This window comes from Protopterus annectens, chromosome 17.part0 (genome assembly GCF_019279795.1).
Source record: "Protopterus annectens isolate FY-2018-M chromosome 17.part0, PAN1.0, whole genome shotgun sequence".
Classification (NCBI taxonomy): Eukaryota; Metazoa; Chordata; order Ceratodontiformes; family Protopteridae; genus Protopterus; species Protopterus annectens.
The window spans coordinates 729,649,813-729,674,915 of NC_056751.1; the positions used below are offsets into that span (position 1 = coordinate 729,649,813).

The 25,103-nt window shown below is 41.5% G+C and overlaps 1 protein-coding gene across 2 annotated transcripts in view; it reads right to left on the reverse strand.

The window, feature by feature from the left end:
* The window catches only part of NCSTN (nicastrin), an 876,107-nt gene that overhangs the window by 667,101 nt on the left and 183,903 nt on the right, over nucleotides 1–25,103 (reverse strand). For both annotated transcript variants that reach the window (XM_044059533.1, XM_044059532.1), the window contains exon 5: nucleotides 22,045–22,190. In XM_044059533.1, coding sequence (XP_043915468.1) covers nucleotides 22,045–22,190 — 146 coding nt within the window. The remainder of the gene's footprint in view (nucleotides 1–22,044; nucleotides 22,191–25,103) is intronic.

A 25,103-nucleotide genomic window follows, 5' to 3' on the forward strand; every position in this document is an offset into this window, starting at 1 on the left:
TTTAATGTGAATTATAATATCTTCGAACTGCACTGGTCGTGAAGACACAAAACTCAAGCCTCTATCTAATAGACTACTTGTGCTGCTGTAAGCGAACAAGAAGAAAGGTTAAAAACTAACAAGGAGTTCTCTTTCAGTTATTCTCTGCTGCATGGTCATTATCCTGTGAAGGTTTCCGCCTCTTGCGTGCAGAGCTGAGGTTCCGCCCCCTGTTCACTGCTGGTGAAAGTCTGAAAGGGGCAGGAAAATTTAAAAAAACATTATCTAAAGCCATGGAGCTACTAGTGTCCTTGGGTTGAGCTCCACTTGATGAAGGAAAAACAACAGTAGCTCCCATGGATGAAGAATGGGTAAATTAATTACTTACTTTATTAATGTTAGGTGCCTCACATAGAATGGCACTATTCAATGCGTTAGAAGTGCTGGCAGTAGCATCTGATGATTGTTGTGCTGAAGGTCACAGCTGTAACTGTTCAGTAAGAGCTAAACCAACTTGGCCCACCAAAGTATCAGTTGTCCGTTCGGACCCACGTGGCCATACAAAGATATGGCCTTGATGAAAATCGGCCATATCTCTTGCTAATTTCCTTTTTTTAATCATCTGCTGCCTGTCATCATATGCCAGGACCTTTAAAAGAGCGTTGTCAATTTCTGCCTGATAGATAGATAGATTCAATAAATCTGGAGTATAAATCAACTTGCAATTTTTCCAGTTTAATACATAGATCCTTCTCTTGTGGGGCAAAAAACTCATTAAGTAACCACATGTAATTAAAACTCAGGTCAATGTTGAGCATCTGCCAACATTTAAGCAAATCAGGGCATGTATTGCTATAAGTGGGCATGCGGAGCACCCGCAAGCCCCTAGGTATCACTTTATGATATATGCAAGCTTCCATATGGAGGTGTTGCCACTGCATTCTTTTCAGCTTGTATAAACCATTTTCAAAATCTCTCAATAACTGTTTAAACATACCACAGTCACAAGGTTCCTCAGTAGAATCTTTGCTATTAAAGACACATCCTAGAAGCAGATTTGATTCCAAATTCAAGAGCTGTTTAAAACGCTGCTGATTCAATAAATAATACCCCAGTCCAATTTCAACCTGCTCAGCGCCAGCATTGAGCTGAGTTTTAATTGTATGCGGTTAACAACAATTTTTTTTGCCCCACAAGAGAAAGATCTATGTATTAAACTGGAAAAATTGCAAGTTGATTTATACTCCAGATTTACTGAATCTCAGGCAGAAATTGACAATGTTCTTTTAAAGGTCCTGGCATATGATGACAGGCAGCAGATGATTAAAAAAAGGAAATTAGTAAGAGATATGGCCGATTTTCATCAGAGCCATATCTTTGTATGGCCACGTGGGTCCGAACGGACAACTTATACTTCGGTGGGCCAAGTTAGTTTAGCTCTTACTGAACAGTTACAGCGTTCACCTTCAGCACAACATACTATTGCCAGCACTTCTAACACACTGAATACTGCCAATCTATGTGAGGCACCTAACATTAATAAACAAAGTAATTCATCTACCCATTCTTCATCCATGGGAAGTACTGGTGTTTTTCCTTGAAGTGGAGCTCGACCTAAGGACACTAGTAGCTCCATGGCTTTAGATAATGTTTGTTTAAATTTTCCTGCCCCTTTCAGACTTCTGCCAGCAGTGAACAGGGGGCGGAACCTCAGCTCTGCATGCAAGAGGCGGAAACCTTCACAGGATAATGACCATGCAGCAGAGAATAACCGAAAGAGAACTCCTTGTTAGTTTTTAACCTTTCTTCTTGTTCGCTTACAGCAGCACATGTAGTCTATTAGATAGAGGCTTGAGTTTTGTGCCTTCATGACCAGTGCAATTTGAAGATATTATAATGGACATTAAACATTTTGTACGACATGTTGCCCCTTAAGTTGGCGTTTGGTGAGCAATAAGCAGCACCTGTTTTATTAAAATGTACCAGTCTGTATGTAGCACAGTTACATCCAGTACTTGAGACATTTGTTAAAACAATTGAGAGAGAGCTTTTTGAAGCTGATTTGACAAGGAGCTCTTTTTATAATTAAACTCATAATGAATTTTTGGCTTTACATGAATTAAAAGCCATGAATGATTTGACTATTCGGCCAGCAGATAAAGGGGGGTCTATCGTGGTCTTGGATACTATTTATTATAATACAGTTATGACTCAAATGTTAAGTGATACTGATACATATGAATGTCCAACTAGAAATGGTCTGAATATGATTAAAAAAGGCATCCATGAGCAGTTATACGAATTATTAATGGAACAAGTGATTGACAAAGGTGTATATGATTTCATCTTGGAAACAGAACCATTGATGCCTGTAATTCATGGTCTACCCAAAGTGCACAAATCTTTGCTCAACCCACCTCTTCGCCCCATAGTGTCAAGCAGAGGTCGGGCCACTGAATTTATTTCTATTTTTGTTGAACATCATTTAAAAAAAACCTTTGGAAATGGCAAGTGTAGTTTTGAAAGATACTGATCATTTTTTGTGCACTCTGGGCGATTATACTAGGGCACATGGCGCCTTTTCTGACCAAACTATTTTAGTGACAATGGATATACAGACCCTATTTACTACAATACCCCATGATAGGGGTGTTACATCTTTGAAGAAATTTGGTGGCTTTTACTGACTATTCACGTGAGTTGATTGAATGTATTGGTACATTAATGGATATTACTTTGTTTAATGATTTTTTTTTTATTTGATGACATTTTACATAGGCAGAAAGTGGGTGTTGCGATGGGGACTCTACGCTAACAGTTACGCCAACCTTGTGTTGGCGGACTGGGAGCGTGGGGTAGTCCTCTCTGACCATATGAACTCCACACAATTATTATATTTTAAACGATTTGTGGATGACCGTTCTATTTTAATGGAGGGACTGGAAGTTGATCTCGAAGTTTGTACAGTACTTGGAATTTTCCAGTGACTGCTTTAAATTTGTTTTGAACCATTCACGTACCACCATAGATTTTTTGGATACAAGGATTGAGCTTTCTGATGGTACTTTTACTAGTTCTCTATATAGAAAATCTTGTAGAAAGAATTCATATTTGCAATATAATAGCATGCATCCTAGACATGTTTTTAAGAATATTACTAAAGGCCAGTATCTTAGAATGTCCCATTTGCACACTAGTGATGATGCATGCAATGAAGCTAAGTCCAGTTTGAGTAATGATTTCTTGGCTAGGAGCTATAAGGAACAAGTTTTGAATGATACTCTTAGTGATGTTGCCTCTGAGGCTTGATAAGGGTAAACCATTTTTTAACCGTTTGTATGTACCCAAGTCTAATGTTAATACAACTGGCAATAATGTTAAATTGTCTCTAACCTATGGGAATAATACGCAGCAGGTTTCGAAAGCAGTTAATAAATTTTGGCCAATACTTCTTTCTGGTGGAGATATGCGTGAATGAGCGTACCTTCGTTGAAGGTTGTGCGTCAGAGCTGGCAACTCTGCACATAAAAATCTACTGCCAATCATTAGCGGACCGGAGTTCCGCTGTGGTGACCCCTAACCGGGAAAAGCCTGAAGACACAACAACTTCTTTCTGATAAGATCAAGGCTATCGTGAGAGATAAACCTAGATATACTTCTAAAAATAATTTATCACTCAAGCGGCAGCTTTGTTAGAAATCTATGAATATATCTTCTTTAGTATCTGATCGTAAAGGTACGTTCCCCTGTAGATCTTGCAAAGTCTGCTGTCATACTTTGACCGCAGCTGTTTTTCAACATCCTACTGTTTTTTTCTTTACACCAAGGTTCTATGCAAACTGCAGATCTCAGGGTTTGATTTATTTAGCTAAGTGTAGAAAATGCACCTCATTTTATGTGGGGAAAACTGTTAGAATGCTGAAAGAAAGGATTCTGCAGCATTTAGGTGACGTTAAATGTGGTAACTTACTTAATGCCTTGGCTAAGCATGTCTCTGCACTACCTGGACATAGCTTTGAATTTATTGTTTTACAACTTGTACATATGAATAAAGGGGGGTGATTACAACAATACACTTGAAACTGCAGAGACTAAATAGATAGTTAAGCTGCAGGCAGATAAGCTGCCTGGTATCAATGCATCTGTACCGTTAAAACCCACCCTTAAGAGACGCAGCATACATCAGTAATTGAAGGGTTTAAATAATTGGCTGTCTATTGTGTGGTTTTACTACTTAATAGCTTTGATTCATTTTAAGTTTGTGGATCTGATGAAGCACACTGTGTGAAAGCACTTATCCTCTGCTTTTGTAATAACATTTTAAGAACAGCAGCTCTGGTGGATGCCTGGTTTATCGTGGTTTTTGTATTATATTTTTACTGGGTAACTTTGGCTTGTTCTGGATACATTTTCTTCTTTCGTACTTTGAGTTATTGGGTCCTTGTAAATAGCCTGTACTAATTCTACCGATGTTTCTGGGACTTTGAACCACTGCAGAACTGCCCAAATCAGCTTTCTTGGGACCTTGTCATATGCTTTCTCCAAGTCTAGGAATGCCCAATTTGGACTCTTTCCTCATCTCTAGCTTCTTCTCAACTATCTGTCTCACTGCAAACATTGGATCAGTTGTGCAGCATTCTGATTTGAAGCCTAACCGCTCATCTCCCATCTGACTTTCTGTTACTTTGCATATACGTTTATCAATTAACCTCTCCAGAACTTTGTGCAGTGTGACAGGAGTTTGATACCATTGCATTGCCCACAGTTGGATGTCCCTTTTGTTCTTGTACACTGGCATGAGTATGCTTATTCTTCAATCATCTGGGATATGCCTTTCTCTCCACACTGTTATGACTACCCTTATGAGACATTTTTCTCCCATCTCACCCAGCAAATTTATTACATCTGCTGCGACTTCATCTCAGCCTGCTGCTTTCCCTGACTAAATTTTTGTTAGTACTGTTCTTACTTCTTCTGTGGTGAGCTCCTCCTCTTCTCTCACTGTAGGCTGCATCTGGGGTTGAACAGCTTCTATGGGGTTTTCTTCATTCAGGAGCTGCTGGAAGCTCTCCCTCCATCTACCTTTGATGTCCTGTGGACTTGTGAGCAAGTTTGTTGCTGGCATGCCTTATGAAGTGTGTCTGAATATATCTTTATAGTTCTGTCTTTGCCTTGCAACTGTATACAGTTTCTTTGTGGCACCTACTGAGTCACTTACCAGAAGATGGTAAAGTGCCTCTGATGCCCTATTCTTTGCTACTGCAACTCCTCCCTTAGTCTCTTTGTTAGCCAACCAGTAGTCCTTCTGAGCCCGGTCCGTCATTTCTATCTCCCACTTTTTCCTGCAGTCCTCCTTTCTTTTGACGACTTCCTGGACTTCTGCATTTCACCACCACCTTTCTTTATGTACTTTATTTCCATACCTGGCTCGGCTACATATCTGTTTTGTGGTCCTGACGCATGCTGTTTTGAGGCACTGACATTCTTCTTCAACTCCGCCTACTTTCTCCTTCTTGAGGTGCTAGAGCTTCAGGTTACTCGAACTGTTGTGCTTTCTCTCCAGTCAACTTCCAGGTCTTCAGCCTGGTTTCTGTTGACCTTAGTCTTCTCTGACCACTGCTTGCAGCTGACTGTGGCAACCAGTGGTTTATGCTGTGCGTGATAAACCAACATGCTGCCAGCCCAGCTAGCTGGAATTATGTAAATAATTATACGTCACTTAAAAATATTAATATGACGTATAGAAATGTGACACTGCCAGCCCAGCTAGATAGAATTTTGTAAATAATTATGTCATTTGTGAATAGTAATATAATTTGTATGCTTGCCTTAAAAAATGTAAGAAAACTATATGTTCTGTACCGAGCCTCAAGACTGCAACCACAGTGCACCCTGCTGGAAAAGAGCAGAAATGTGTATAAACTACATGCCAATGCAAATGTATGTTTTCATAGTAGAAGTTGGAATATACAGAGTTAACTTGCAAAACTCTAAGAAAATAAGTTGATAAGTAAAGAGTTTTACGATGTATTATAAAATTAGCTTATCTCAGCTAAGAGACAGGATGTCTAGGCTAGATGCTTCTTTCTATTGTCTTGAAACAAAGGTAATTACAGGTTTCCAAGGTAATTGTTTTACGACTTCCAGTTTTAGGCAAGCTTCTAACAGAGAGTTGTCAGCTTTTGAGAGATAACACTTGTATGTCTCTGTTAGAAATACTTAAGTTCCTGCTAGCCTGAGAACTAGGCAGAGGTGACGAGAATGATATAATCTGAGATGATTCAGCAGTAATGTGTATTATTAATTTAAGAACTATCTCAGAAAGTCGGTGCATTTTGTATTTTGTTCTGGATCTGACCACATCAGCACTTTTCCCTGCTATGTAGCTAAGTTATTTAGAACACAGTTTCTCTTAGATAGGAATATAGCAAGATTACATGTTTTCTATTTATGTGAGAATGTCTTACAATGTTGTTTTAAAGTATTTCCTGTGATTGTGAACTCTATTGTCTCTGTGTTGAGTTAATGAGTACTGTCTTGTGCTTTTATTAATTACTATTGAATAAATTTAAACGTTTTAATTGTGCCTGGTTTTGTACAGAGATATTTAAGCTCTTGGAGTACTTGCATGTATTTGGTAACACTGTACAGGCCACTCCTAAATAGCTTTAGTTTGGTCACACTTACCATTTGGATAATAGTAACATTGCACAGTAGAATTGGTCACCCTTTTTAAGAGCCTTTAGTAGCTGATAAGGGTGGTTGGTGGCAGATGGTACTACTGTACAGTCTGGGAAGAAGGGTGCATAGCTAGTGAACCTGTGCCAGCCTTCCCCAGGAGTTCCTGTGTGTTTGTATATAAACCAAATCTCAAAGTGTACGTGTGTCAGCTACTTGGGCAGGGACACGAAGCACTGGTGGGACAGAGAGGGTGCTGGAGGTTTTGGACTGACCACTCGGCTGAGATCTGAACCCTACAGCTGTGTCAGTGTGGATTCTTACTGAGGAACTGGAGAGAAAGGGAGAAACCAGCCCCAGACTGACTGTGATCTCTGTGTGTTCTTAAGGGAAATTGTACTTTACTCTGTGTGCACTTGTCATCCTCCCGATGTGCACGTCCCTCGCTGGTGTTAGTGGTGAGGATTGAGGCTCCTTTATTACTGGGTCAGTGCAGGGGCATCACACTATGGACCAATTGTTTCACTGGTGATGACTTTGCAATCACTGATTCTACCCCCTGCCCCTTTTCCTTACAAGGAGGAAGACTACCAGAGTTTCATGCTGGCCACTCTTGTATATGATCTTGTGACCGTCTCTTTCTGAACCATGTATTTGCTGCTATCGAGCCATTTGCCAGACAGAAGTCTAGGATGGCCTCTCATTCTTTATTCCTGTTGCCCCACGCATATGGACCCAGGCAGTCTTGATATCCTGTTATTTCTGCCTTGATATGTGCATTCAGGTAACCCACTTTCAACACCAATTCCTGTTGTCCTGCTTTATCTAGTAAGTCCTGCAACTGCTGACTGAATGCACTCTTCTCTTTACTATCTCAACCCTGCTGTAGAGCATAGGCTGAGATCATGAATACTGTTATATTATCAGACTGGACTCTGACTGCCATGAGTTTGTCTCCAATTCTGATGACATCCCTCACTGCCTTCTGAAGCCTTTCTCTCACCACAATTCCCACATGATTTCTAGTCTGTCCTCTTCCCGAGCAGTAGACTCTGCCCCAAAAATCTACAGGTTTTTCACCCTTTGAGCTACTGCTTCACCACAGGATAAGGGGGTCCCTGTATTTAATTAGTAAGGAGTGGAAGAGTGTGTGCGAGTCCACAAGGAGCCCGTTTGCACAGTATGCCCTAAACCTCAAGACTAGGCTTAGTGAGGTCATGTGGATAGCCCAGGAGCAACAAGAACTGGCACAATAGCAGGAAAGTCCTGCTATGACAGAACTGACAGTGACAGAGTGTTCTGTCATTCACAGGTGCATAGGTGAAAGTACTTACTCATGTGCAATTCACCAGTGTAGCACAGGAAACTGATATGTATCCCTCAACAGTCCCTTTTGTTGCAGAACATTCCTGATTCCACTTCACATTCTCGCCGACTCACAAAATTTTTAATTTTATGGCAAAGTACTGATTATCACAAGGATTACAGCCAGTGAGTATTGCCAGATACTACAGTTTCAAACTTCTTATTCTAAAGAAATTGCATGTCGATGCAAAACCCATTGCTCTCTCAACTTTTTAAGTGAATTACAGTAACATTTTACCGCCTCTAATTTTGGGCCTTTGGTCCCCCCTCCATTATTTCTGGCTTTGTCCAGAATTCTTCAGCAGAAAAGCTGAGGTTTAGAATGCTGCCAACTACAAGACAAGAGTTGGCAAGCAGGACGCAGAAGCTCAAACTGTACAATGTTAACGTGATAAAACCATATTGTGACAAAATGGTCCTGGTTTCTTGGTACATGCAGAGAGTTGGAATGGTCCTGGTTTCTTGGTATATGCAAGCAAGGTAAAATGGTCCTGATTTCTTGACACATGCAGTGAGTTGGAATGGTCCTGGTTTCTTGGTACATACAGAGAGGTGGAATGATCCTGGTTTCTTGGTAAATGCAGCAAGGTGGAATGGTCTTGGTTTATTGGCACATGCAGCAAGTTGCAGGAGGAGCCAGGGGAGATCTGGAAGTTAACCTCCTCTGTCTGATACTGGGGTGGTCCTCTCTCCACAACTATCCTCTATCTAAACTGAAGAAATTCAAGTAGTATTACAGAAATTTGAGGATATGTTTACCGGTAGGACACAGTGTACTCTCTTGGTGGAGCAGCACATAGGCTTAGGACCCCAGTGAGTCATCAGACAAGCTTCTTAGACATGGTTTGAAATAGTTAAACTCTGAAAAAGGAACTGAAGGATATGTGGGAAATGGGAGTAATCCAAGACTCCCAACAGTCCCTGGGCCTTATTAGTGGCGCTGGGGCCAATGAAAGATGGCAGCACCCCGTTAAGAACATAGAAACAATATTATGTAAGTGATCACAGGTATCATAATTGCTTAGCAATATACACCTTAAAGACACACACTTGAAGGTTCCAGCCACTGTTTAGGAGTACTTAATAGTGTCCTATTCCAAGAATAAGCAGGGCCATACAAGATAACCCTGGTCCAAGTGTGTGTCTATCCATACAATTATCAAGAGTAAATTAAACAAAGTAGTACTTTGGTAACTTATTCCACAGGCTGGGTATATGTTCTATCCAGTGAGTCTTGTTTATTTGTTGGTATAAATTTAGGTTCTTAGAATTGGTGTTTGTAGAGCCACTGATTTTGCAAAGAAACAGGAGCTCAAACAGGATTAGGTGTCGTCTGGTTTACTGAAGGTTGAGATCTTTTAAAATCTATTTTAGGTGGTTTGGGAAAATCTTTACAGCCTCAGCATAGGTTATAGTTTCAGAGATGTGGTGTTATGAATGTACAACTGACAGTGGGCTGATGTGAGGGGCTTGCCTCCATGTTTCTTAAATTACAGCACAGACTGCACCATCAGTTGGCAGAAGTAGTTAAAAGCCAATAAGCATAACTCAGCTGCTACTCTTCCTTAGAACACATAATGTAACCAGACTGGCCACACGTGGTATGACAGCAGTGAGCAAGCCACACAGAGAGTGCAGGACTAGTGCTGGTCATAGTACTTGGGGGCTGGAGGGAGACTACTATAGTGAATCAAGAAGATTTATAGATGAAGTACTTAGTGATACTCTGAAGTTAGGTCAGATGGTGGCTAACTTAGTCGTACTTACTAAAAAGAAAAAATTAGGTTTGTCAAGAATGATAACCTGTGAGAAGTTTCTGTATTTTCCCTAAAGATTTTTAATAGCTGCATGACTTACAATTACTAGGCTAGAATACATGGAACAGTACAGGTTTGTTAATGGATGATCTAGACTTCTAAATCCTGTCGTGAAATGAAGAGGCAAAAGTAGCACGTGGTGAAAGATGAAGAGTGAAGGCTGCTTATTCTGACCTTGTCAAGGCACTCACTGCTATTCTGCATATGTGAATATGATAAATGATTTTAATGCCAATCCATAGGTATATACTTCCAACGGCTAAAACACTAGTTAATAAACAGGACTCTCAAGCAAAGGTGGGGGTTAAAAGGTAGCAGCACACAGGGTTCACGACTACAGTATAGTCCTTCTGGAATATTTTTCACAAATATACAAGTGTACCTGCAAAGTAAATGTCCCACCCATAGAAAATAACATCACCACTAAAGAAAACAGGCAACACTAGACTAGGATTTAAACTTTGCCCAGTGTCTACAGATATCAGAAGTCATACTATATGGCCCCTTCTAGTTCAAAAGGGCTAGTCTATGTAGATCAATGTAAAACTGAGAACCTTGCAGACTTGTGGTGTTATAGAATACAGTGTTGTGCTCTACAGCCTAGAAAACAAGACACCAGGAACAGCATATAAAAGCTCAATTCCTTACTGGAAAAAAAAAAAATCACCGAGTTGAAAAACCAGAGCTATTCAGGAAAATGTCAGGAAACACCGGTGCATTCTGTTTGCTAGACTGCATGCAAAGCCCTTTTTGGTGATGAACCAGACTCTCAAGGGAATAATTAAATGCAGCTGCATAAAAAAGACTTACTACAGTAGCATAAAACAGCATTTTAGTTGCATCCAAATACTTGATTTGCTCATTACCTACTCATGCCTACTCAGAAAGACAACATTGTAAAAGGAATAAAACAAAATGAGATGCATACGTTTCTAGAGACATCTTCTTTTAGCTACACTGCATACATTTCTTACAGGTTATTTGTAGGGGACCTGTGCTTGCTGTTTAAGGCAACATTTGACCCTGTTCTGCTTGAAACCTCTTATGCGTTCAGCACTACATTTCTGAGATAAGTTAATTAATCACAGGACTGGTAGTACAGATAGAAAAGGAGACACATGCAGACATAAATCTAAAACATATTTAGTATGAAGTGTCTATAAGGGTGGCCTAATGGGTAAGGTGTTTGCTTTACAAACACAAGGTGCAGGGTTTGAATCTTACAAGGGATAATTAGCTAGGCTTAAAATGGCTTGCAAGGGCAATTAGCCTAGTACTAATCTATTATTAAAACACAGTTTAGTGTTTTATTAGGTCTGCTATAAAATGAAATACTCATAAGCAATTTCAATGAAAACAGTATCTGAAGCTGACAAAAGATTTCTATATTTAGTTATCAATGGCAATGCTTCTGTCTGTCATATCAATACTGTCACAGTGGAAAGTCTAGCCTTGCTAGATTTTTCTTTTAGTTTTTACTGATATCAATACAGTCAAAGACCTTTGTTGAGGCTTGGATTTACACAAATGTCCCGAACAGAGTCAGTTCATATAAAGATATACAAATTGGGATTCTGTTATACCTGTTGATTCATTAAGACACTGCACAATTAACGTTTACTTCATTCTTTAGGCAAAAAAGCACATTTCTGAGTACATTTTATCATCACCACAACATATTCAACATTTACTTCTCAATGGCAAAGCTTCTGTCTGTCATAACAATACAGTTAGGCAAAGAGCTCTGGTCAGGATTAGAATTGCACAAATGTTTTGAACAGTTTATATAAAAGATACACTAATCAGGATTATGTTATATCGGGTGATTCATACAGACACTGCACAATTAAAGTTTACTTCATTCTGTAGGGAAAAAGGCACCTAGTTCTAGTTCTCTAGTTCTGATTTACAAGAGGAAGTGTATTTATCATCACACCATGTATTTTTCTTCATGTCTGGCACATGCTTTGCATTTTCTCACGCTAGCTGCTGGAAAGAAAGTAGTCAGACAAACACAAAAGTTTCTTATTTTGCAAGACTGAATTCCCCTTAACTAATGCAAATTGTCTCTGTATATTCTGTAATCAAGTCCTTTCTCTATTATGAAACTCAATGCCAACCAATTCAATAATATACATAGGTTCATGGGTTGATACTAGGCTATTGGCCCTAGGGCCTATACAAGCTTAGCCATAACAATTCCCTGGCTATTTCTTCCCAGAATATTTACTTCCCTGGTCCCCTGTCTAGCAGGGTGACTGATGTGATCCCCAGGGTGAATTTCCCATCTCTCATCCAATCATCAAAGTTCCTTTTGAAAAGGGCCAAAGAGGCGCTCAGTTTGACATGTATGGGCAAGTCTATTCCAGAGTATGGAGAGTCTCTGGGTCAGGAACCTATCCCTCCAGCATGTTTTGTTCATTGTGATGACAAGGTTTAGATCCCTGGAGCACATGGCTCTAAGAGACTGGTATTACTTTAAGTGTAGCATGCCCAACAGCACTGGGTTTGACATGGCCTTGTATGTTAAGCAGAGATTGCCTGTGAGTAGGCGATATGCGACAGAGTATAGCTGGAGTTTTTTTTAGGCAGTCAGCATAGGGCATCTGCTTTAGGCCTGTGATTCTTTTAGTGAGGTATTTCTGTGGCCTTTACAGCTGCTATAAAACGAAATGCTTGCACTGACAGTTATTACTGTAATGCAAGATTGTACATATTAGTCCCTCAGAATCACAAATATTCACATTCTGCTTATGAGAGACATGAACTACATGCAGAGACAAAGTGCAGTCCCTCACATAAGTACGTACCAGGAACAAAGCTCTGTAGCTGCCAACACCAGAATGAGGAAACAAATACTAAAAATAAATATCGATTGTTGTTGTTCTGTCTTTTGGCTTTTCCCAGTTAGGGGTTGCCACATATAACTAAAAATAAATATTGGTAATAAAGGGAAAAAAAGACAGATATGCAGTTCAAAGCCTTTCAAGATTATGAAATAGGCTTCCCCCTGTAAATCAGAACTAGTCAATTGTTAACCTTCCTCAAAAATAATACACACACTGGAGGCAGAAAAACATCAACATGAGGTTAAAGCAATCAAGCTTCATTTAGGCCTGTAGGCTGCAAACTTGACAATCAACTATATGAACTTATGTAGTAACAGTTACTGTAATACTGCATATGCTTTTTGTGGATTTCTTCTTCTTTCCATAGTAACCAGAGGTCCTGGTAAATGTTCATAGTGGTCACTGCCTGTTTCAACTTTCAAAATCCCTCAATCAGATCCAGGGAGGAATGCCTTCATGAAGGAGGAGAAACTAAGCCACAGCCTAGCCACTGCAGCAGATATGTAATAGTGGTATAAGAGGAAACCCACAGCAGGTACCAGTGTCAATGAGGTCTGACAGCTTCTCCACTACCCAACTAATTAGAAAGGAATGGAGGTTACATATGTGAAATAAACAGAGGAGCAATGCATGACCCACTGCCATAGAGTAGCCCCCCAGGACAACCAGACAAAACTTCATTTTTTTTAACCTCCCCAGGACCAAGTCCGATAGACCTACCTGCACCCAAGCAGAAATAGTCTAAAACATATTTATTATAAAGTGTCTACAAGCTAACACTGTGAGAGCAGGAAGGCAAGAGTTCTACAGTCCATTCAATCCTGCCATGAATCCCCCAGGTCTGTGGATGCTCATGGTGAGTGTTACGTGATAGGGAGTAGGCCAGTCTTGCTGATCTTAAAGGGCAAGCCAACACTCTCCCCCAGTTGAGCAAACCCCCCATGATGACTTTATGAGTTCCATTATAGCTGCCCTCTGACTGTTCTCTTTAGCTTACAGTGCAAAAGCACACAGCAGTGAGGGGTCCACAGGACAGACACCTAGTGCTTCTACTAGGTGACACCCATGTGACAAGTCATCTGCCTCCCTTCCCCTAGGTTGAGGGAGCAGGTGGTGGCTGCTCATTCCCATCCTACCCCGCCAGTTCCTACAAGCATCCAAGTTGATATTTAATTTCAGGCCACCTGTCACATTTATTTATTTGACATTTGTTGACTGAAATAGTATGACTGGGTCAAATAACATGTTTTCAGTGGAGGCCTGAGAAGGAAAAGTTCCACATTTATACATTTGAATACATATGTAAGTTGCACCATGACATGTTTAGTACATACACAGATGAATTACAATTTTGGAATACAAGTATTTGTTGCATAAACCATACACAAACAACTTATACCATGTAGCCATGTTTCATGTAGCAGGTTGTGTTATATAGCAAAAAGGCATGGTTTTCTCATTTCTTCTAAGGCATTAATAGGTGTTGTGATGTTAAAGGTCTAGCTCTTAAAATTTTGAAAAACAGTTTTAAGTCTTTGCCCAGTACAGCTTTGCAGAGACCTTACTAAATGTTGGTTGACTGTAAGGGAGGAGGGTACACATTCTAGGTTTTTGCTCATCTTCTGTTTTTGCTTCATCTGTAGCATTTTTATGCGTTAATACTAGGGTACTTGTAGAGAAAAGGGTTAGTTGTGTTTAGAGAGTTAATACTAGCCAATTTGTACAAGAAAATGGTTAGTTGTGAATATACAGAATACAGATTATACAGAAAAGGGAGAAGCCTTCAATAATAGCATCTATCGCTCTTAGTGTCCCATTATAATAATCAAAACAGTTTCAGGAGTTGTTAGCCATGTAGGGCCAGCAATGCCTCCATGACCAGTGAGTCCTGCAAGACTCATGGTGGAAGTTGGGATTGGAGTTAACAATTCTCAGTCCTGTATATCAATAAACCCATGTCAGTGGATTTGAAACATTCTTCCAGAAAAGCAAGCAGGAACCATGCATGTCAACTGTGAGTGAGGCAGTGTGCCTATCCAACCCCACGGTGGTTTCCAGGGATACACCTTAAGCTTAAGCCTTCACTACCTGAATGGGAGCTGCATATTACCACTTATACGATACAACTTCTATGACAAATGATAAAGCATCTTGCCCTCTGTACATAATGTCATGTACCTACTGTGCTTACGGCTGAACTGAGACTGAAATAGGTCCAGTGGATTCACTGATATATCCCAGCTAACAAATTTATAATAAAAATAAATAAAATAAACAAGCTTACCAAACAGGCAAACATTTCTCGGCTGGAGTGCAGGGAGTGACTTCTGCGTGGAGTCTGCATGTCCTCCCCGCGGTTGGGTAGGCGTTCGAAAGACATGCGTAAATGGGCGTGCCTTCATTGAAGATTGAACGTCGAGCTGGCACCTCAGCATTCATGAAAAGCTACTGCCAATCATTAGCGGACCGGAGTTCCGCTGTGGCGACCCCTAACCGGGAAAAGCTGAAAGACGACAACCAAACAGGCAAACATGGGAGAAAAGGGTTATTGTTCAATAACTAACTAATAATTCAGACATGATCTCACACTAATACAGCATCAACCTTGGACTGAACATGAGATCCTCCTGCCACTCCCTCTGCTGGGCGCCTTCAACGGCAGCCATCTGTAAAGATCTGAGGCACATTCGACAGCAACCATCTGTATAGATCAGAGGCACCTTCGACAGCAACCATCTGTACAGATCAGAGGCACCTTCAATGGCAACTGTCTGTACAGAACTGTGGTGCCTTAAATAGCAACCATCTGTACAGGACTGTGGCACCTACAACAGCAACCATCTCTACAGAACTGAGGAACCTTCAACAGCTACCATCTCTACAGAAAGTACAGTCATGTACACTTACCATAAATGTAGATGTTAGAGTGTATTCACTGCTGCAGTCATTACAACTGGGTTATCCTGCTGGCAGGCTACCCTCAGTCGGCCTGAATTCCAAAGTCTAGGTCTGGCGTCGGTTGCTGTCGCCTCTTCCCTGACGTCAGTGCGCCAGGGGTATAAAAAAATGCAGCCAATGCCATTTTCTTCAGGTTTTCTTGCCCCTGATGTCAGGAGCCCCCAAAAGGGTAGGCTAAAACTATGTCAATAAAACATGCATGCACCAAAGTATATATTTTGCTTTCATCTACAAGCAAATACACCACATAGGTTGTATAGAATAGAGAAGTACAGATAAGTTCCAGCAAAGAAAAGGGGGATGGCGGGTGGGTAGCCTAGACTGCAACAGTGAATACACTCAACAGTGAATACACTCGAACATCCACATTTATGGTAAGTGTACACAACTGTACTATGTTCTTCGTGTTTCACTGTTGCAGTCATTACAATTGGGTTGAATCCCAAAGTTAAGGTTGGGAGGCTGGAGCTAAATAGCATTAGGGGTGGCTATTAGGCCTGCAGAACTGCAGTGGCAAAGCCTGCCCTGGATTTAGAGTAGAGTGGTAAGTGATAGTGCTTTGTGAAGGTGTGCACTGAACTCCAAGTAGCAGCCTCTAAAATGTCTTTGGTTGTGGTACTCCCCTGAGGAAGGCTGCTGAAGTGGCTGCTGCTCTTGTTGAATGTGGCCTAATACCCTTGGGCACTGATTTGCCATGTTGTGAATAGCAGAAACGAATGCAGTGATCTATCCACTTTGATATAGCCTTTCCTTGTGATCCTGCGGCATATGCCACCAGTAATTGCTCTGTCTTTCTGAAAGCTTTGGTTCTATTCAAGTAGAAGCGTAGCTGTCTGTGTATGTCCAAAGAATGCAGAATTCTCTCCCCCTTATTCTGTGGGTTTGGATAAAAGGTAGGCAGATGAATAGTTTGGTTAAGGGCCACAGTGGACACTGCCTTAGGCACAAATGTAAGGTTTGTCCTCAGAGAAACCCTGTCTGGATAAAAAATGATAAAAAGTTCCACAGCCATGAGTGCTTGTAGCTCTGAGACTCGTCTTGCAGAAGTTATTGCTAGGAGCAGAGCTGTTTTCCAAGATAAAAACTTTATATCAGCTGCAGCGCCTGGCTCGAAAGTAGGCAGAGTGAGTTTTTCCAACACTTAATTGAGGTCCCATGCCGGTGTTGGTGATCTCCTTGGAGGCCTTAAATTTTTGGCCCCTCTGAGGTACTGCCTTAACAAAGGATGAGAAAAGATTGGTGGCTCTATATTGTAATGAGCCGAGATGGCAGAGGCATGAATTTTTATAGATGAAAAATACCCTTTGCCCAGCATCTCAGTCAAGTATTGCAAAATCTGAGGAATGTTTGGTACAGCAGTGTCTATTCCTTGTGCCTGGTAACAAGCACAGAATCTCTTCCATTTTCCAGCATAGGATTTTCTAGTACTAGGCCTCCTGGCCTCCAAAATGACATCCATCACCGCTTTAGTGAGAGGTGTGTTTTGTATGACTACATTATCTGCCATGCTGCCAGATTTAAAGTCTTGAGTTGGCTGTGCAGGATCTGATTGTTCTGCTGGGACAGTAGATGAGGTACTTGAGGTAAGGTCCAAGCTGGGCATTGAGACAAGCTCCTTAGGATTGGATACCAGCACTGGCGTGGCCAGTCTGGGGCAATCGTATCATTTTTGGCTTCGCCTGTCTGACCTTTAGGAGTACCTTGGGGAGGAAAGGCATATACTGTAAAGTTTTTCCAGCTGAAAGGTAGGGCATCCACTTTCCACACTTGTCTGTGATAAGTCCTTGTGCAGAATCTCTTTAGTTGGCAGTTGCGAGGTGAGGCAAACAGATCTATGTCCAGGCATCCCCATTAACTTGTTATCATGCTGAAGACTTGTGGATCCAATTTCCACTTGTGGGGATCCATTAGGTTTCTGCTTAGTTCGTCTGCCAGAGTATTTATCTTTCCTGGCAGGAATTGTGCCTGTAGATGCACTTGGTAAGTCAATGCTGTGTCCCACAAAGTCATGGCTAGTCTGCAAAGGGGGTAGGAATGAGTGCCTCCCTGCTTGTTTATGTACCACATGACCGTGGTACTGTCTGTCTTCATCAGTAGTTGTCCCGGATGGAGTAGGTCCTTAAAGGCTGTCAGGGCATTTTGAACAGCTAGCATCTCTTTTTGATTGATATGTAGATGCATTTGACTTGTGGACCATGTGCCTTGAATACATCTTCCTGCCATGTGGGCTCCCCAGGCATAATCCGATGAATCTGTTGTTAATGTCCATGTGGCTGGGAGTAGAGTGAATGGCTGTCCTTTGTTCTGGTGACAGGCCTTCGCCCACCATCGAAACTCCTGTTGTAGGCAGGGAATTACAGTAACTATTGTTTCCAGACTGTGACAATGTTGAGTCTAAACACTTTTTAGATACCATTGAAGTTTCCTCATATGCAGTCTTGCATATGGAATTAGTAGAATGCAGGATGCCATGAAGCCCAAAGTCTGCAGAATTTTTCTTGCAGATAACTGGGTCTTTGTTGCCAACAGTTTGAAATAGGTAGTCAGTTGTCTTTGTTTGTCTGGCGTGAGATAAGCCATCTGGGCAGTTGTATTTAAGCTTGCACCCAGGAATATTATCTTTTTAGTGGGTACTAGTTTTGATTGCTTTTTGTTGACTGTGTACCCTAGGCATGATAGCAATCTCATACAAACGCCAGATGCTGTAGTAGAATGTTCTTGTTCTCTGCTTGAATGAGGGAGTCGTCCAAGTAAGAATATATTTGTATTCCTCTTTGTCTGCAGTATGCAATTACTGATGCCAGGCACTTGGTGAAGACCCTGGGCGCAGTAGATAAGCCAAAGGGCAGTGCAGAGAATTGGTAGTGCATTGATCCAGCCTTGAATCTGAGTTATCTTCTGCATGTTTGTCTGACTGGGACATGCAGGTATGCCTCTTTTAGATCTAACGTCACAAGCCAAGCCTTCATGCCCAACATGGGCAGAAGTTGCTGCAGAGTCAAAATTTTGAATTTTGGAATATCCAGATGTGTTTAGAATAGATAGGTCCAGTATTGGTCTCCAGGCTTTGTCCTTTCTGGGTATCAAGACCAGTCTTGAATAGAATCCTTGTCCCTGCTCTTGCTCTGGTACTTGTTGAATGGCCCTCATGTCCATGAGGGATGAAACTTGTTTTTGTGCCTCTGCCCATTGATTGCATGGCAGGTCTGGCATACCATTTGGCCTTGGCAGGGTGGGAAAGTGGAACCTGTAGCCTTGTGATACTATATTTAGAACCCATTTGTCCTGGATGATCATGTGCCAATTTTGTTAATAAAGTGCTAGTTTTCCCCCAAAGGGGCTGTCAAAAGATAAGTGCTGGAGCTGGAAGGAGAAAGTCATGAAGACTGTTTCCTGTATGGCTGTGATTTTTCCTCACCGCTCATGGGAGGTAGAAGCACCCCATTGTTTAGGCCTGTATGAGCCCTGGGGCTGTGATCTGCCTCTGGGGCATCTGTATCTGCCTCTTTGTGGCCTATTGGACATTGGAAAGGACCAATTCTTTGTAGGCCAGTTCCTGCTAAATCTGGGAGGCTGTACCTGCAAGAAATCCTTGACTGTTTACATAGATTTTGCTTTGTCCTCCATTTTCTTCAACACCTCTTCTGCTTTAACACCAAACAAAGTATCATGCTGTAATGGAGCATCTAATAGTTTTGCTTTAACATGATCAGGTAAATTCTGTTCTTTTAGCCAAGCATGTCTCCTAATGACAGAACCTGTAACAGCGGCCCTGCAGGAGGCCTCTAGAGAATCAAAACCACATTGCAAAGTATGCTTTCCAACTTGTTCAGATGCATGCAATAAATCCTGCATTTCCTTGTTGTCTGCACATTCTGAATTTGTTGACATTTTCTGTTTAAGCAGTGACATAAGAAATTGCTGATATTTAAGCATATGAAATTGGCAATTTAAGGCTCTTACAGCCAAGGTTGCAGAAGTATAAATCTTTTTACCCCATCTGTCTAGGGCCCTAGAATCCCTATCGGAGGGATTGTTTTTTTTGCAGTAAAGGCCTTGACCCCTCTAGGACCCTGAGAGATGGTTTCTGTGTCAGCAGCAGGGTTTTTATAAAGAAATTTATGTGAATCAGGAACCCTGTAATATCTGTCTGGCTTAACAGGAGCTGGTGGTAGAGAGTCTGGGGATAGACTGGACTCTGAAAATACATCATCTACAATGTCTAAAACAGGTGGAATAGCAAGGGGCCTGTGCTGAGGCAGTAAAAGGAAATCTCGGAGCCTTTTCTTGGATTCTGAGTAATCCTGGCTCGTCCAGTGGAAATGCTCCCTCATAGTATGCAGTGTCTCCCCAAAAGAATAATCCTCAGGAGGGGAGGCTGAAGGGATAGATTCTTCAGCATCAGAGTCCTCATAGGGAGGAAGAGAATATTCCTGTTCAGATGAGGAATCAGAGGAAATGGAAACCTGGTCTGAAGACTTGTATTCTACCTCTTGCCTAAGCCTCTTATCAGAAGGGGGATGGGAACCCTTGATCAAAGTAATTAGGTCTTCGGCCATTTTAAGCATCTGTTTCTTAGGCAGGGAGGCCTGTCCAGGAGAATGCTGTACTTGTTTCTTTGTCTTTAGAGTAGCTTTAGTCTTAGCCTTTGAAGCTGAAGTAGGTTTTACATACAACTGTGTAGGCCTGAAAACACCCTCAGAAGCTGATGCCTGCTCAGCGGCTCCGGACCCATCTGAGGGAATAGCTTCAGAGTGCCCAATACCTTGAGTTTCCAATGGCCTCATCAGCTCCACGTGGAAGTCGGAAGCGGCCTATGGCTCTGAGGTAGCAGGCGTCAGGGGCTGCGAAAGCGCCTCACTGAGAACCGGCGACAGGCCTAGCAGAAGCCTCGTCGTCGGTTTTGGATCTCGGATGCCTGTCCTTTTCTTTTTCCTTGCGCTTTTTATAAACTCCGGTAGTCAGTTGTTCCGACGGCATTATGTAATTAAATCTTCTGCCAAAGTAGTGGAATGCAAAATCGTACCCACGCTTAATAGTGCGTTGGTTAAATCTAGCACAAAACCGACAACTAGCAACGTTATGATCAGGGCCTAGGCAAGGAATACAGTAAGAATGAAAATCCTTATGAGGTATTTGCTTCCCACAAGAAATACAATTGCTAACTTTTTCTGTCATCGGTCTGGAGCAAGAAAAAAGTTTCCCCAACGGGGTGCTTAGCTTTAATGAAGACTTCGGATCTGAATTTCGAAATTGAAAAACTCAGGAGTCGGCCGACCGGCACTTGCGAACTGCTTTTGCTTTGGGCACCATGCGGCAAGAAAGACTGAAAAAAATGGCGTCGGCTGCATCTTTTATACCCCTGGCGCACTGACGTCAGGAAAGAGGTGACAGCAACCGACGCCAGACCTAGACTTTGGAATTCAGGCCAACTGAGGGTAGCCTGCCCGCAGGATAACCCAATTGTAATGACTGCAACAGTGAAACACGAAGAACATCTGAGGCAACTTCAATGGCAACCGTCTAAACAGATCTGAGGCACCTTTAACGGCAGCCATCTCTACAGATCTGAGGCACCTTTAACGGCAGCCATCTCTACAGATCTGAGGCACCTTTAACGGCAACCATCACTACAGAACTAAGACACTTTCAACAGCAACCATTTCTACAGAACTGAGGCACCTTCAACAACTGTATGTATAGAAATGAGGCAGACTTGAAACTTCCACCTTCTGTTGCTGTGGTAAATCATTATCAATTATATTAGGGCTCCTCAACCTAGCAATACAGACAGAAACTATATGCATCCCGAAATGTAATCGAACAGTTATAGGAACACTCTGTAGATTTATTCTTCTTAACCATCAAACTCGGAAATCTTTTTTTTTTCCACAAAGATAAACCTCAGGACTGAAGTCAAATCTTTGTTAATGGAGAGAAAGAACTGGGTGGATTACACTTAGGCATTCTTTCTCAACCTGTGTGATTCCATTGCATGGACTAGCAGAAGACACATACACTTTCTAACAGGTGCAAAGAGACAGAAATACTGCAAATATGATAACATTACCTACTTTCTACAGAATGCTTCCAGAGTCATTCCTACTGTTCTGATAAGTACAGTCAGTTGACTTTTCAGTCTGCAAAGTATAAAAGTCCTAAAAGATAATCTATTATTGAGAGTTTCTCCAAAGCACAAGAGAGCGTCTGCTTATTAAAAGCTTTCTTCACAGAACTGTCCGTGCAATTTTCTTCTGCTGTGATGACTCAGAACATAACCTTTAAATCTTACTGTAATATATCAACTATACCCGATTCAAGAGCCAGCATTTTAAGGAATGCAATTTTAATGCAATTACCGAGGCAGAAATCAACAAATGTGCTATATTATTTATTACCTGTCTGATAACGTGCGTCTCATTTTGGTCCTCCAGCAAGAAGATAGGGAAGTCAAACTCTTCATAGGACATACCACTTCCCAGTGGGTTCCAAACTGTCTGATTACAGTGGGCATACTCTGGTCCATAATTGTTGCTATACACGCCTGCACAGAAAGAAACGAAGACCACAGGATGAATTCTCACTATGTCTAAATTTTAGACCAGACTGCACAGAATGCACTTCAGGTTTTAAGAGAATACACACAAAATGTTTTACAGAATACATCTTTTTCTTCCTCAGTCCTGAATGTCATGATCCTATGCATTACTGACCTATTTGTTCCTCTTGACCTCTACTCTCTCAGGACAATGTAAAAGGACAATGACACCCAGAGATCACAGCTAAGTTTGAATAAGAGTTTTTTTTTTAAACAAATCATCTTTATTTTTTTCCATCTGAAACTGACCAAGCCATGTAGTCATGAAATGTACTAAAAACTTGATACATCATGTTAAAAAAAAAAAACCTAGAATGGGCATAATCTTTAAGGCCTTATCTTACAACCAGAGTTATACAAATAATCATAATTCATGTACTATGAAGCTCTTCTTAATAAACGTCATCTACTACCAGGCCCTCCACTGTTCATCTTCTTCTGTCAAAGCATTCATCTATACCAATTATTTAGCTTAGTTAATGGGTCCTTATCAGATTACCGAAGTTTCAACACTTCGAACATCATATGGCTGACACCATATTACTGTAGTTTTGTAACTTCGAGACTAAAATAAAAACAAACTTTTTTTTTTTTTACATTTTTGCAGTTGGGCAAGTCCTCCCTGCACTCACCACACTCCATGGTAATTAATTATACCAACTCCAGGATCGCACTACTGTGAGGAAAACGGTAAATTTCCTGTTCTGCGCTGTATGGCAATCTCCATTCAAAATGTTCCAAGTTTCAAAACGTCAAGCATATGGTCTCGGCCGTATGATGTTCACAGTTTTGAAACTTCGGTAATCCGATAGAGACCCCAGTCAACACGTGAATATACTCTCCTTAATTAGCAAGATGCATTCTTCTAATTTCTTCGCTTTCCTATTGCTTATTACATAATCGAGCATCCCTTCATTAGTCATAACTTTTACCAAAAATATCTACAGTCAACCTTATCCTGCATGCTCTGTATAACTAACTGCCTGAAGAGGCTGGTCAAAGATCATACAGCCTCAATCTTGCCTGTGGTGCTGGACACACTGCAATTCGCATACAGGACAAACCAAGTACAGGGGATGCCATCTCACTACCTCTCCATGAAAGACTGACCCACTTAGAAGGCAAAAACTGCTATGCAAGGCTGCTATTCATTGATTTTAATTCTGCCTTCAACACCATCATCCCTCCGAATCTGATATTGAAGATACTTCAACTGGGCATAGACTCTCATTTATGCAATTGGATTCTGAGCTTCCTTACTGAAAGGCCTCAACAGGTTCATGTGGAAGACAACAGCTCTGGAATTATCATCCTGAACACAGAATTACTGCAGGGGTGTGTCTTAAGCACACTCCTTTCCACTCTGCTGACACATGACTTCATGGCCAGAGATGAAACAAATAGGATCATCAAATTCACAGAAGACACCACTGTTACAGGCCTGGTTAAAGATGGAGAGGAGGAAGCCTATGGGAACGAGATTGATCAACTACTGGTCTGGTGTGACAACAACAATCTAACACTGAAGGTCAGCAAGACAAAGGAGTTGACTGTTGATTACAGAAGATCTCAAGTATCACACAAACCTCTAGTGATGAAAGGGATGACAATGAAATGGGTCAAGAGTGCAAAGTTCTTAGGTGTTCACATAACAGAGAACTTATCCTGGTCAGTCCATGTATCCAAGCACACTCAAAAAAAACCTGAGCAACACTTGCACTTTCTAAGGAAACTTAGGAAGGCAAAATTACCAAGCTCCATACTTCAGACCTTTTACAGGGGCACCACTGAAAGTGTCTTGACCAACAGCATTACAGTCTGGTATGGGAGCTGTAACAAATCGGGATCAAAAGGCACTCAAGACAGTTGTAAGGGCAGCAGAAAGAATCAGTGGCACTACCCTTACACCTCTGGAAGATCTACACAAATGCTGGTGCATTGACAGGGCCAAAATGATTTCCAGTGATCCAACACATCCTGCCAATGGTCTGTACACTCGCCTCTCCTCAGGCAGGTTGAGTTATTCACTCCTATATGAAAATGGAAGTTAATTGCACTTTTGTAATAGAAGAGCTAGCACGTTCACTGAAAATTGTAGCTAAATAGTCAAGAATCTTAGGAAGTGTGCTGAAAAGGGGTCTAAATTATTGTTCTGCACCCAAACAACAAATGTTCATTTACTTTTGTAAAGTTTCCTAGTGGAAGCTTTGCGGGATGATAAAAGAATGTGATAGACAGGAGAACAGCCTGGGATGCCTAGCAAACAATCAACAGAACTGGAGAAACCATGCAGTCACAATTTTAGGCCTGGAATGTCCGGATGAGTCATGTATGTTGGATGAGACAGTAGGTCTGGAGCTGGATCTAGGATCAGGGGAGGATGATAAAAAGGAGGCTAAATAAATAAAGAGGAAACCAAATCTGATGAGGCCAGTAAGGGGCAATGAGGATTACTGTGCTCTTCAATCGAGATGCTTTCTGAAGAAATTTGGGCATTAGGGGTAATGGGGGGCAGGCGGAAAGGAGACTGGAAGGTCAATCGTGAAGTAGAGCATCCCACATGGTGACTCCCCCATGGCAGATCAGGGCAAAGGACCTGCTGAACTTGTTGTTGAGGGGAGATGCAAAGAGCAGCATGGTTGGCCCAACTGACGGAAAATCCTTTCTGCCACCTTCATATTGAGCGACTACTCATGAGGCGTTAGAGTAGACTTGCTTAACTTGTCTGCAATCATGTTGGACTTCCCCGGAAGGTGCATTGCTCTCAGAATGCGATTTGATGAAATCACCCATTGTCATACTCTCACAGCTTCTCGACAAATGGGGTAAGATTTGGTTCCTCCTTGTTTGTTGAAGTAC